This window comes from Fulmarus glacialis, unplaced genomic scaffold (assembly GCF_000690835.1).
Source record: "Fulmarus glacialis isolate BGI_N327 unplaced genomic scaffold, ASM69083v1 scaffold6041, whole genome shotgun sequence".
NCBI classification, from domain to species: Eukaryota; Metazoa; Chordata; class Aves; order Procellariiformes; family Procellariidae; genus Fulmarus; species Fulmarus glacialis.
The window spans coordinates 1-15,240 of NW_009193294.1; the positions used below are offsets into that span (position 1 = coordinate 1).

Sequence of the window (15,240 nt, forward strand, 5' to 3'; positions counted from 1 at the left end):
CTCATCCAGATCGTTGATAAAGATAAAGAATCTTACGAAGAGTCAAGTATTAACAGCACTGATCACTTTCACACCAACTTACAAAAGCCACAAATGAAAAGACCATAGGGGAAAACAAATGTATGTTATTGGATTAATATAGCCTCAAAAAATTAAGACTGAAAGACCATTTTCCTAGATTAACTCCCACAAACTGGATAAGCGTGGGAGGAAAGCCTGTCTTCTTCCAGTTTACCGAACTGCAAGCAGAAATTGGCTACACCATGTAGAAAGCACAGGGAGGAAGGTCAAGAGAGAGTAGAAAATGAAGTCTGATAATATTATTAAATTTATAAGATATTTATGACATTCATTCAATCTGCATTTGAACAAAAGGTCTTAGAACCTCTCATGGTCCAGCACTGGGTTCCACGACGTCTCTGAATTTAAGAGTTTCAGCAATCAAGCCCATGTTTGGGCTATCAAGCATAGTCAACTTTGACTGAAGGTTTTAAATTCAGAGGCAACATAACCAGTGGTGGATGGAAATCAGGAAAAATGTATACTGATAAAAACTACTGATGGGAAATATCTTTGAAATCAAGACAGGAAAGCAAGAAAAAGTAAACCAAAATCAAAGCATACATAAACAAACAACTTCCCCCTGCCCCCCTGCCCCTCCCCGCAAAAAAAACCCTGTACAGACAAATTGCTATCATTCCCTTATCATTCTGAATCCTCTCTTAGATAATTTTTATCATTTTAATTTTCACCTCTCTACCTCCATGCCATGTAAAAGTGCAATTCACTCCATTCTATGTCAATTCAAAGAATAAGAAAGTATATGTCCAAAATTCAAAATCACCCCTACATTCATGAAAAGTCAAAGTGTTTTTAATGCAAAATGGAAACTGATAGTGGGGTTCACCTAAAATAACATCCTTCTCTTCTTTGTAACTCCAGGAATAATAGAGAAATGAAGGTCTACCCCACACAGCAGAATATTCCTATCACCAGTCTCATTAAGATGTGTTTCATTCATTACAGTTTACATAAAATAACAGATTTTAGTGAAAACAAGCCAAAAGAAAATGGCATTTAATTACCTCATATGTCTGCATTTCTTCTTGCTTAACATATTTCTGAATCTCTCCTTTGTTTTTTTCTTGAACCTCTTCTAGTAATTGCTGAAGTTCTAAGAGTCTCTCTTCTTTCACTTTAGCTTCCTTTTGTGCAACTTCTACATTTTCTTTTTCTAGTTCCAAGTTACGATTTACTGTTGCCAGTTGGTCCTCCATCTCACTAAGCCTCTGTGTTAAGAGTGATAATTTTGATTCCGTCTCATTTTCAGTTCTATCACTCAAACCCTCTGTTTGGGCATTCTTGCTTGCTTCCTCCACACATTTTGAACCTTCCTGAATTTCCTGCATGAATTTCCTTTGCTCTTGAACTGCATTTAGCTGAACCTGACTCACAAGAGCAGCAGCAACTTTTTCCACCAGTGTCTTTTCTAGTTCTAATATCCTCTTTTTAAGTGTTTCTCTTTCAGCTTTGCCTTGCTCTTTCAGGTCTTTTATTTCATTGTAGGACTGGAACAGTTCTGAATCTTTTTCCTTAATGCATACCTGAAGTTGCTGCAGTTGTATCTCCATCTTGCTAATGGTGACTCTTGTATTCTCATCTGAAGACCTAAGCTGGGATTGATCTAGCAACTCTATCTTCTCACATAAGCCTTCTTCCACTTTTCCAGTTTCCCCATTGCTCCTATCTTCTGTTTTTTCCCTATCACCTTTCATCAATGCACACTTATATTTCTCTGTTATTCTTTCATGCTCTTTTTTTAACATACTTATTTCTTGCTTTAGCTGGTTCATTTTAAACTTAGTTTCCTCAAGCTCATTCTTTGTTTGAGATGCCTCTACATTTACGTTTTCTACTTGCTTCTCCAAAGCTTCCTTTTCTGCCAGAACTGTTTCAAGTGTGTGTTTCAGACTGTCAGCATCTTCTTGAAAAGCAGCAATGTCTGCAGGTACTTTTTGTTCAATATTTGCCAGTTCCTGCTACATCATTCAACTGCTCTACTTCCTCATCATTTTTTTTCTTCACACGTTCTTGATCACTTTTCAGACATTCTACCTGGGCTTCAAGCTCCCGTATATGCTCATTTTGCTCTTCAATAACCTGGAAAAAAAACCCCAAAAGAACTTCAAAATGGGTAAGTATTAAACCCTCAGATAATTTTTCTCCGGGACTTCACAGCAACAGTTAAATCAAACATTGAAACATCTTGTAAAAGAAAGTCCTCAGTGAATTTCTTAATGGGATGTCTCTTGTAAAGCTTTATGAGAAACAGGACATCTTCACATCGGACTGACAAAGTAGCCTGTGACCTTAATGAACTGCAAAATAGGTGTGAAAGCATCTAATGAAGTGAAAGCATTTTTAATATTCACAGAGATATGAAACACTGAAGTTTAAGTGTTCATAATACTTTTTTCCCAATAGTTTGGTCTAAAGCTCTGTCTTGTCCTTTTTATTGAAAATTAAAATGGAAACAAGTGGAGCGGTCATGTCTGCTGTTCAATCTTCTTACGAAATCAAGATTCAATATACTATTTTTACTCAAAGAATTCCAAGGAACCAAGATTTATGAAGCTTAAAACTTACAGATAAATTTTCCTGCATTACATTACATAAAGAACTTCCTTCAGGAAAAAAAAAAAGATCCTCAAGCTTACCATATACAAGCCAGATATGTTCAGTTAGATTAGATAGATACTGTGCTCTTCATGCAAAAGCACCACTCATTCATATGGTCAAATAGATTTAAATAGAACACAGCCAATTAAGATGGATATGTATTTTAAATACAAATAGACCTTTAATTAAGTGTGTTGAAAAATACCATTATAACATGCTTTTTAGTCTGAGACCACAGAAAACACCTATCAGTTGACTCTGACATTTCCTATCACAAACCTAAATACGTGTTTGTCTGTTAATGTGTGTGGGCATACACATATGCAGATGTGCACAAAATCATGCAGGGCAAAAAGTACCCACAGACCCAGACCACAATTATTTCTTTGTGCTATAATTTAAATGAAAGTAAAGAGAGACAAAGTTATAGAAGTATTTATTTGAAAATGTATACGACTATCCAAACAAAATTCAAAGGAAGATTGGTGAAGACATGAAGAGAGTGAGAATAATACTTTCCTAGATTAGTTTACAGGCTGTGTAAGGGGCTCAAAATTCCAAGAAATTCATAAAATAATGTAACTGAGCAAATATGAGGTTGATGACTTTATGATGCAGAAAAGAGAAGACATTTTATATCAGCTTCTAACAAGAAATAAATTAGTAGACTCAAAAAATTGAATGACTGGTGTTGATGAACACTAAATTTAATAAATAAAAAAGTCTTAGCGAAAGGAATAATAAGACAAGATATCAGATTCCAATAGACTAAGTTTTATAAAATTCATTAAAAAACCTGCTTGTTAAATTGCAGTGGGAGCAATTTCTCATTTGAGTGTAGAAGAATGACAAAAAATCCTTTACAAAGACAAAATAAAGACAGACCAGATTATAAGTAGTAAGTCTAAGAAACTGTGGATATATTTTCTTAAGGGAATGTCTGGAGTGAGTCTGAAATGAACAGTGCTTCTACACTGGAAATGAAAAAGGCAGAAGGAAATCTGTCAAGAATATTCGGAAATAGATATTATAAAATAAAATCAGTTATGGTACCTAAAATAGGTAAGAACTCTAAAAGGGCCTTTTAGAAATATGAAGAAGAAAAAAAATGCAGAAGAAAAGAAAGATGACTAAATTCACTGCTAAAATAGCCATGCTTTTTCCTTTATCTCTCAATACTTCATTAGGTTTAGTTAGTTAAATAGAATAATAAGACAACTTTGTAATAAGTATAATACGTACAAAAATAAATGATAAATGACCATATCAATTAGAGGGGCTGACTTGCCAACTAAGAACTTATTTTTAAAAATCCACAGAGACTAGAGGAAGCTCAAAAACACTAAATAAAATGTGAACAAGTCATTGGTTTCAGAAAAAAAGAACAGTGATCGTGGTGATTGCTATCAAGTCAGCATAACAGTTTCTGTTCTTCGTAACATAATGGAATAAAGCACCACAGAAGGCAAATACAGCAATTAAAAGAAAAGCACTTAGTGGGATGAAGATGTCTAAGGGACTCGGAAAGAGATTAACCTAAGAACAATCTATTCATATTTAATATTGATCTCATAATCAAGCAGAGTAATTATTTAATGTCCTGGAAAACATAACTAAGTAAGAGGATGAAATTAAGAAAATGAAACTTCATATAACAAGAGAAGAACTAATCATTAAAATGAATTATATCTGAATCCTGGGTATTTTTCTCAAGGCAAGAAATGTAACCAAAGCAGAACCATTCTGGATTCCTAAAGTATGATCTTTCCTAAATCCAATTTCCTAAATCCAATTCAAAGTTTTGTCATTATTCACTGAGGTTCATTATAATTAAATTTCGCGCATAAAAACTCAGTGAAATTATCCAGCTTGGATTCAACATGTGCTAGTAGAATGTTACCGTAAATGTTCAATCAGCTATGAGGGGTAACAGAACTTTTGTTCTTACCTTACTGAATAATACTTGCTTTGGGGTTAAAGCTTATGACTAATAAATTTTTACATTTAAAATGGTCAGAATGCAAAATTCATCCACTGAAAAAATCCAATTTTCTTTCTATAAAAAATGTGAGACTGAAGGCCTATTTCTGCTGTCACTTACATCAATGCAAAATAAGTAGTATTTCAGTTGAAATCAAATGCATTATATGTTTAAAATGGAAGCCAGAAGATGATGAAGCTCATTATTATAGAAACACATAATTGAAAAATAACAGAAAGCTACAGGTGTTAAATCTCAGTAAATAAAAGAAAGATGAATCTGCTTCTTTCTTGCTTGCTTTCCATTTCTAATAAAACACAGCATTCTGTTTGCACATCCACCATGCTTCAAACTGGATTAAACATGTTGCCAGCATTGATATGATGACAAAGTATTTACACAAGCTCATGGACCACAAAAGTTCAACTGCTAAAAAACTTATAAAATCCAACATGATCCAGCAGGTGTCACTGAAACATAACACTGAAAGTAAATCGTTGCAGGGAAGATGGTAGAATGAATGTTGAGATTGAATTCAGCTACCTACACGCCATTAGATGTTCAGAAGTATAAGAAGAATAAGGAATGAAGAAGAATTTAAGAAAAAACTCAACAGAAATAAGGCAGAACAATAAAAAGAAAAGCAAGCAAAAAGTATCCTTCATAAAAACGAAGACAAAAGAGGAAAAAAAGACTAGGGCTAAAGCGTTGCTTGAAACTGAAGCATTTGGATTTTTAAATTAAGGCAGCAATAGAAGATAATGTAATTGGTGGGGGGACAGAGGTGTTTTTTTCTTTAAACAGCTAGCAACACAAAGTAGGACTCTGAAAAAGATTTCAAAAGTATGTACTTTGTTGTCAGTTGTGACTTCAAGTTGCTGTTGCAGTTTTGCAATTTGTTCATGAAGATGATCTATTTCCTGCTCTTTTTCTTGCATGATGTGAGTGAGCCTCCCAGCCACTAAATGATGGTCCTTTATGGTGGCATCTTCAGATTTCTGGATAGCTAGTCCCAGTATTTCCATTTCATCCTACCAAAAAAAAAACCCCCAAAACCATGTTTACAGTTGTACATAACGTTTTCTGCATATGCTTGTATGAGTATTTAAGGCATAGGAATTAAAATAAACAAATTGCATGGAGTGAGAAGTAATTATATGAGCTTTTTAGTATTTTGCAAGTTGAACCGTGGAATGCTTGAGAATGAGAAAGAATTTGGCATCTTGGCTTTTTCCAAGAATTTATTTCTGGGGAGGAGGGAGAATAAAGCTCTAGGCTTCTCTGTTACACAATTACCTTAAATAATTTGTTTTCTTGTTCAAGTTCTTGCAAGTGTGTAGTGGACTCCTTTCGCTGAATTTCTAGTTGCATGTGCAATTGCTGAACTTCTTCATTTTTATTTTCTAGCTCCTCTCGAAACTGCTCCAGTTGTTCCTCAAGGTTCGTGACCTATGTTTCCAAAACAAATGGTGGAAAAGGAGTAGACAGCCATACCAAAAATTAAATGTCATAATTTGCAAGTGCAGATTTTGGTATGCACAAACAAAAGAATGTGTACTCAGTGACATTCTAAGTCCTTAAGCTGAATGGAATTTTAAAACCCACTACAAATCAGCTAAAATCACTATGAAGTTTTTCTTAATTGGGCTGAATTTTGATTCCAGAAACACTCTTGTAAGTCGTAAGCATTAACATAGACAATAACAACAATTATCATGGCTCACAAGAGAATTTCAAAGGGACTTGGACTGTCTCTCTGATCTGTTAAAAAGTATCATCTGTATAGTTCACTAAACTCAACAGAAAGCAAAAACTGACAAACCAAAATATCAGCGGAAACATGGAATATCTCACAGGTAATTTACCTCCTTTTCCTTTCTGTCCACAGCTTCTCGTTCAGCTTGCAGTTGTACTTCAAGAGGTAATTCTCCTTTTACTATGATGGTGCCAAACTGTTTCCTTTCCTCCACCTTTAAATATAAATAATATTAATAATAAGCAAATAAAAAAGACATACTGTTGTGTTCTCAAGAAAATAAGAAAATAGTAAACACATGATAATTTTAGACCAAGCAATACCTTTTGCAAGTTGTCTGCACTGATGATTAAGGCTTGTTCCAGTTCTCTTATCCTGCATTCTAGTTTCTCAATTTCTTCATTTCGTTCTTGTATATCTCTCTGAAGTTGCTCCTTAGAGAGCAAAAGCTCACTGCATTTGTCTGTTTTTTCTTTTAGATGATTTGTTAACTGTTCAACCTGGTGACAATATGGCAAGATGATGAATATATTGTACTAGATTGGAAGGGTTTGCTAGCAATAGCAACAGCACTCATTTTTGACAGAGAAAAAATGTCCCTCTTTTCTTCTCGTAACGAAAATCCTACTCTTTAGGTGAAACAGAATGTGAAGTTAGGATACTGTAGTGCTACATCCAACAAATACAAACAGCATTTTTTTTAAGAAGTCATATGTTCTGTGCTATATCACCTACTCTCTAGAACTGACCTTGTCCTTCTGAAGCCTTCAGACTCTCTAGTCAGTTAAAAGCAAGCAGCATGGCATCCCTATGCAGCCTGCTAAAAAAGATACCTTCAACATCTACAGATGGAATGTCTTGACACTAAGGTCAAGATGCTATTTGCATCTTTGAGGAATATCATAGTTCTAAAAATCTCTGACAACATTATTCAAAATAAGGAGTTGATTAGTGACATACAGACATATCCTAAAACTCACTGGGCCTTTAACATTGAAGAGAATTGTTATACTTCGATCTCGAGAAACAGGAAGTTTTGTTTTCTTGCTGGGTTTGTTAAATGGGACCAAACAGATGTGATGGATGATATAATTTCACCTTCTATAGGGGACAAAGCATCCAAATAAAGCATTCTGAATCTCAGTAGTTCAGATGTTTGCGGCTCAGAAACAACATATTAAAAGAGTAACTGAAGTAGTAGAGATAGGAATGATACCAGGTCAAGCAGTATTTCAGAAATGATTAATCAAAATTACAGATAAGAAAGATGTGTAACAAATCCATGGTATTAGGCCTGACGCACAGAGTTAAGACCTGAGTTATCGAGCAAGAGGCATGGAAAGTAATGTTTGTCCCACTCAAGAAACTGATTTCAGTATTTACAATTAAGAAGTTACGATGTAGCCAAAAGGTAGAAGACTCAAAGCATTTCAATAGATAGGAGAGAAGAGGACCAGAACATAAAGCTGACAGGATGGTATTACTGACGTTATCCATCCATGAGTAACATCAAAGTCTGAAGTGACCACAGAAAAGTCCTGAGAGAGAAATGGAAAAAGAAAAATCAAGTCTAGAGCAGACTCTTTATGACAACCATCCCTGGAATAAGCTGACAGAGTAAGCTGAAACAACACTAAAAAAGAAATGAAGTTAGCAACAGAAAACGCTCATAGCATTCACACAAAGCAGAAGAGCATTTAAAAAACCGTACAACTATAAAAAAATAAAGCAGCTATCTCAGAAAAGCATGAGAAATAATTATAAAATGTATATTTATGAAATATTCCAAGTAACATTGTGACATCAAAATATACTATATAGTAAGACTATGAGCCTCATTTTATAAAAATTAAATGTAAATCTAATACACTATTGAAAATTCTGTCTATAATTTGTAATGTATCACATCCAACACCATCCAGCTCTAAGATAGCCACTACACCTGTGGTGCTTGCAGACATTATCTTATTGTCTATCTTTCTACTTACTAAAAAATTCTAATTTAGAAGCATCTAATACAAATCTCAAAATTTTAATCACAGTTACAGCTGTCTTTCATTTTAAAGCATGCTTTAAATTTCCATTGTAGCATATTTGCCAACTTAAGAGTATATGCATATGTGTACATGTGCATATAAATCAGGACAATTTTTATATATAGGTTCTGTACAGAAAAATAGGGCAATTTTTATTATGCTACCAAATTTGAAATTTTTTTTCTTTGGAGGTTTTTTGTTTGTTTGTTTTTTGTTTTTTTTTAAATGTGAGAATTTTAACCAGGAATTCACACGCTGCCCATGCCCCAAATTACAAACAGACACATAACGAAATGGACTTAGAAAGAACATCCTGGATTCAGGAAAACTAAACGTGCTAAAAAGTCTCCCGCATCTGTGAAACGTGTCAACAGGAGAGGAGTGCATGCACACTTTGCAATAGAAGGAAATAGATGCAGAATTGCTCCATATGTGTTGGTTAACACATATCGAGCTAATTCCAGAAGATTCATTGTTCACAGAGGCTGATGACAGCCATATCACATAGTACTGGCCGAATACTTTGACTGTAAGATTTCTTACAAACCTTTGTATTAAAATATATAGCCCTCCCGAAATACATCTCTAAGCCTGAGAATTATAAGTAAATAAATATTTTGACAACTTACATCTCACATATATCAATCTATGTCCTATTACTGTCTATGGTCCTAAACTATATAATACAGAATACTAAATATTGCTAATATTTTAAAAATTGAATTGCAGCAACTGAACTACCTCAGTAAGAACTTTGATTTGAAAATCGCAGTGCAACCTAATAAGAGGCATTTTAATATTGAAAATCAGGCAAGAAAATCATGCAAAAATATTGGCCTTGCTCAAAAAGCAGGACACAAGAAAACCCACAAAAAATAAAATGCAATTTAATTGACTAACAGATCATCAAACAAAACATGCAAAAGCTTCATAATATATGGCATTTGCATGCTACACTGCACTCCTCTTGATTTTGCTGGGTCTAAGAGTTTTCTATGGCTCCCTTGAGCTGCTGTTCTACAGTCACTAAATTTCTTTCAATGGAGACAGACTTTCACTGGGGAGGTTCAAGTGTACCCAGAGAGCGCTGCTACGTTTCAGGTGCTAAACCTTGGAAACTCTATTCCATCAGTTCTGTACCTGTGCTATAAACAGGATGTCACAAAACAACATAAGAACATGTGAAATTGCTAAAGTAGTCCTGAATGTTTCCACAGGCTTTTGAAAACAGTGGATTTTCTAAATTAATTCTATGAAAGAGCCTTTTTGAAAGTTATGAAGTCTCCCTATATCTACTACTTAAAACAAACAACCAACCGGCCTAGAAAAACCCAAAACACAGTTTCACCACTTTCCCTCAACACCCTACCCTTCATCTAAGGGAACTTACTTTCCTGGCTTGTAAATGGATGCAGTTAGGTACACCATAAAATAGCTTCATTACAATATCTTAACAGCTGTCAACTTGTCATTTATATTCATTAAGTACAAGTAATAAAATGTGTTACCTCTCTGGTTTGATGTTCATTGACAGGCTGACTCCTTTGTGGAATCTTAAGCTGTTGTTCCAGCTTCTGTATCTCTTGCTGGAATACGTCTCTTTCGTGCTCTCGGTCAATTGCTTGCTCCTGAAAGTTAGGAAATTATGTGGATACACCATTTGATTTAAAAACTACCTAAATTAAGTATATTACTACTTCTTACTTCTGTTAACATGAGGCTGGTAACAGTATGTCAGTAGTTTTAAGGTAGCAGAACCTCTTGCAAGTACCATTAAAAAGCTTCTTTCATGATTTAGGTCAACAAATTTCACATTTTTTTATTAAAAAATTAGGACAACATAGGTATATCCAGTATTACTTCACAAAAATGACAGTTTTGTTTCTTCTGTTCCAGGTACACCACACAAATGGTAATAAGCCAATATTTTATGATTTTCTTTCCTAATATTTGTCTTTGATATATGTAGCATAAATAGAAATTAAGAATAGAAATTAACTCTATGTTAATATTGATGAGGAGCCAACAACAAAAAAATTATAAACTGTTTGAATTTTGCATTTCAGTTTTACTTTTGACTGTTTCAGTTGTTATATCCCAGTCTGACATTTGGGAAATACATCTTTATATAGGAAGTAACGCACAACTGGTAGCATCCAGTGAAGCATCACCTTTAAATACCACTTTGTAAAACAGACAAACCTTATCAGATGCATTAAAATAAACTAGCTGAATTAACTGATACAAAAAGAGGAATGCTTCTATCTAGCAACACAATATTTTGCAGAAATTCAGGAAACTGGAATAAAACCTCAACCTTCACAAATTGCAGATTTTAAAAACTCACCCACTGTTTCAAGGAAACAGCAGAATTCTAATGCTGCCATTACAAACAGCTACTCATCTCAGTAGTCCATAACTCTCCAGTTCATGCTATTGATAATCCCAAACCATAATGCACTTATGACTATGGGACTTGTAATAGGAATTTTTACTTCTGAACCTTGTCCTATTATGACATACTAGTTGCAGTGAGAAAAATAATTTTGTAACTGTAGAAAATGAGATAAAGCAAATCCATTTGTGCTAAGAAGTAACTGGAAAGATCTCTCCTTTAATACTGCTTAGTAATAGATTATGCAGAGAAAGTGCCACAGGGTGTTATATCTATTATGTAAAAAATTATTCCACCCTACTGCTGTCAGCTAGAGATTTAACTGAGAAGGCACAAAAATAATAGTTTTCTCCGAACAGCACCATAGGACACTTAATAGGAATAAAATGGGGAAAGGAGGAGGCAGGGAAGATGGTGTTTGCTGAAAATGGGATAGAGTCTAAAACAAAATTGCAGAGACAGCCTGAGGTAGGAAGAAGTTGGGTACAGTAGAGGCAGTTGCCACTGTGAACACGCATGTAATATAACTGGCTGGAAGTTGTAGCTTAACATCTGGAGGTAGATTATTGGATACTATGAAGGAAGTCTATAAAAGAAACTTAAAGAAATTATGCTTCCAATTTCCAAGTACAAATTAGGTCCAACAGACTTTATTGAAAAACATGGAAATTCCACAAACTGTTAAAAATGAAGGTCACAAAAAATTTCCACATTAATTTTAGAAGTTTCCCATTATTTTAAACATTTAAGAAGCTTACTAAGTTATATTTAGAAATACAGGGCAGTCCTAAGCAAGCATCTCAAATGAATTTTCAACTTTTAAAACATTAATTAAATTATTGGGCTGGAACCTATAACACTGTTATTATTGTGTGCTTCTTTATGTTTGCTCAAAATCTGAAAAACCGAGCATTTTCTGCTGTACCAAACTTCAGTACAGGTGCCCACCCTTCATGAAACTAGCCTTTTACCATACTTACATCTAGAAATTTTCTTGTTTTCTCCAGTTGCTTCTCCAAAGCCTGGTTTTGCTGCCTTAAGTCCATTAGTTCTGCATTTTTTTCTTGCTCTAGCTCTATGAGACGATTGACCTGTTCTTCCAAGTCTATTTCCAAGACTTTCACTTGCTTCTGGAGGTCATCGTACTCTTTTTCAGCTTGACGCTGTACCTCAATTTTTTCTTTCATTAGCTTTTCTGTTTCCTCCAGCAATTCTGGTTATAATAAAAGCATCATACACTTTAGATATGAATAGTTAGTAATGTTATGAAGCAAAACCACTCCCCAAGGTATCCATGCTGTACTCTGCGGAAGGATGTGAACTGGTTTGGGTTTTTACTATTTTTTTTTTTTTAGAAAATAGATTTTCTTCTGAGAAATAATCAAGATAACCACTAAAGCAAATTCATATTACAATTACTATCCTTCAGTTAATCTTCAGAGGACTGTGTGAAGTTCTATCAGATCACTTCCCTGTTAAAGTTTCATATACATTAAAAGAAATTTAAATTGAAAAGAAAAGAAAATGCACAGGTTCAAACTACAGCTAGAGTCAGCACGGGAGCTAATGAAGTACAGAAAACCCAACCCACTTCTCATCCCCAGCATCAGTAAAATCAGTCCACTCCCAGTTTTCATCGTTTAACGTGATACATATAAATAAGTTGAAGGAAATATTGAAAGACTTAGCGAGGTTGCCGGGCAGACAGAGAGGGAAATTACTGACCTGTAACTGGAGCTTTGTAAAATCAGTGACTGCATGGATGCCCAATTTTGAGTCCTCATGAAAATGCTGGCAAGCATATATAGTAAAGCCCCAAACCACTCTATTAAGACTCTTAAGCCACAGCCCATTGAAGTACATATTAACTAACCGTACAAATCCCTTGAGGTGAAATCCAAACTTTAAGTGCAATTACATTTCGAGAATCTTTAAAACATGATTGATATTTAGACAGAAACAATACAGTTTACTTTCACTATAGGAGAAAGATCCTTTAGGCACCATCATCTTACATCATATTTAAGCAATTCTCATTTCTAGGTAACCATTACATATCAATATAATACAGTGTTTAGTTATCATAATGAATGACCCAACCGTACTTGGAAATCAAAAGAAAAAAAAAAAAAAGGCTACAAAAATATCCCTCCAATGCCATCTAAGTATCTGTAATTCATAGGTGAATAAGATGATGGTTATTCATGAATTTGCTTATTATGCTTAGAAATTATAAGAAATGTTGTTAGCGAAATGTAAAACTGAGTATGAAATACAACATCAAAGCTGCAGGCCAGTTAGAATTACAAGTAACGTCAGTAAGCCAAAAGCCCAATAATCCTGATTAACAATGTCAGTACGTGTAAGTCTTCCACCCAATTACAGATTGGCCATGCAACATACAAACACACCTGCTTGGGAAGCTGCATCGACTGCAGCATCTACTAGGCCTAGGAGAATAGAGAGAGAAAAAACACAAAAAAAGAAGCAAAGTAATTCACATGCCAGCTATAGTTTTCTTGTGGTGCAACAATGTAAGAGAAAATGAAGCCAAAGATAGATGTGGCATTTAATGACAAAGTTGTTGAGATAACTTAGGTAATGTAGTAAGTTATTCTGGTATGCATGATATAAGTACCTACACATATTTATAGAATTGTTTATCCTTACAGTTGTTATACATGAAAATAACTTTAAAATATTTAGAAACCTAAAACATATAACAAATAACTAAACTGGAGTCACAGACAAGAATCTTCTTTACTGTAAAGTAGGAAGCAACAGGTTGTTCTTAAAATTTCCTTGTTACACAAAGTGGACATAGGAAATTGCAAATACACACCAAGATGTGTAATTTATAAAAATAGTAACATTATAAATTGCTATAAACTTTTAGAAATTAAATGAAATGGTAATTTCATCCTGCTGTTTACAATGTAAGCACTGCAATCCTTGAAAGATCAGCACTGTTCTCTTCCTCCCTCAACCATAAAATATTAATTTAAGTTATTAGTTTAAGGAAGAATTAAAAGACACATTTACTTCATAAAGGTAGATGCTTTTTTTGAGTAAGCAGTTAGTTAGATTACATTGACATGGAATTTTCACCATCAGTGCTGAAAATTTTCATTACTGTTAGATAACAGGCTTTCCTTATCCTGCAACTTTTGTGCCATTCTTCCCCAAAAGAGGAATTTTTTAGAAAAGTATATCTTCTGTGTCTAAAATAAGTATGGTCATCATGTGTAGTTCAGTTGTGTTCTGGTAGGTATGCTTGCTAGACCCTCTAAAACTCCATTTGGAAAGCATTTAGACCAGTATTTTTACCCATAGGTGCTAACTTCAAGATATTCCATCTCCAGTGATAACACAAATAAAAGCAGATTTTCAGAGGTATCAAGCTTCTGCTGGCTTAAAGAACAATTGTGATTGCTTAACACTTCTGAAAATTCAGTCCTTTTTTGTTTAAATATCAAGAAAACTTATCATGCTAACATTAGGCATCAGGTATGAAAATATCACATTTTGCCCTAGCAGGTTTTTATTAATGATTACAAAGAGGGGAGGGGGGGAACCTTCATCAAGATTACTTATTATTTTATTTGAAAGTATAAGAAAATCTCATAGAAAGATTGTGAGGAATACGTACGCTGCTCTACTGGCCCCGCCTCTGCTCTCATGGCATCCTTCTGTCTGGAGAGTAACTCCTTTTCTTCCTGGATCTGCTGCTGTTCAGCCTCTAACTCCTGCAATTTGTTACCTGTACACAGTAGTTCTTGCTCAAGATGGTCAATTACATCTATTTTTTCCTGAAGTTGTTTTTCCAGAAATGCTTTTTCATCTGCATAACCATCAATGAGGCCTGTAGAACATCAATTTTCAGGCAGATTTAATAAACAATAAAGAACTATTTGAATTTTTTGCATGGTGAAGTCACTATGGTATTCTCACATGAATGCACACGCATGTTAGATACTCAGCACCTGACAACTTCTACTCCCATCCTTGCTATTCTTCCATGATGAACAAATTACAGGAAGGATAGCACAAGACCAAATACAGCTCTTAATTTTTTCTCAGTGCAAGACCTCTGGAGCAAACAGGAACTCCAAAGCCAAGGAAAAATAAATGTGTAATAAACACAGGAGAAATAAGACATTTCAAATAAATTCAGGTGCCAGGTGCCATTTTAGGTGCCTCAAGACATTTGCCTGACCTCAAACCACAGTTTCTGTAAGATCATGGGTGTCTTGTAGGTCACGTATAATATTGATGCCTCCAACATCATAAGGCACCAAAACTTGCTGTAGGTGTCCATGTTTAGCACTCTCAAAAGCCCTGTAACAGCTGACATCTAAGAAACAGTTTCATTTCTTTACTATTAATGTGCGAT

The 15,240-nt window shown here is 34.5% G+C and overlaps 1 protein-coding gene across 1 annotated transcript in view; it reads right to left on the bottom strand.

The window, feature by feature from the left end:
• Positions 1–1,085: 1,085 nt before the first annotated feature.
• The window catches only part of LOC104083770 (A-kinase anchor protein 9-like), a gene marked incomplete at its 3' end in the record, with an annotated part of 64,652 nt that continues 50,497 nt past the window's right edge, over positions 1,086–15,240 (bottom strand). Inside the window, 10 exon segments of the mRNA XM_009587386.1 lie at positions 1,086–2,040; positions 2,042–2,160; positions 5,512–5,691; positions 5,957–6,109; positions 6,526–6,630; positions 6,740–6,916; positions 9,961–10,080; positions 11,828–12,060; positions 13,259–13,297; positions 14,497–14,709. Of these exon segments, the coding sequence (XP_009585681.1) occupies positions 1,086–2,040; positions 2,042–2,160; positions 5,512–5,691; positions 5,957–6,109; positions 6,526–6,630; positions 6,740–6,916; positions 9,961–10,080; positions 11,828–12,060; positions 13,259–13,297; positions 14,497–14,709 (2,294 nt within the window).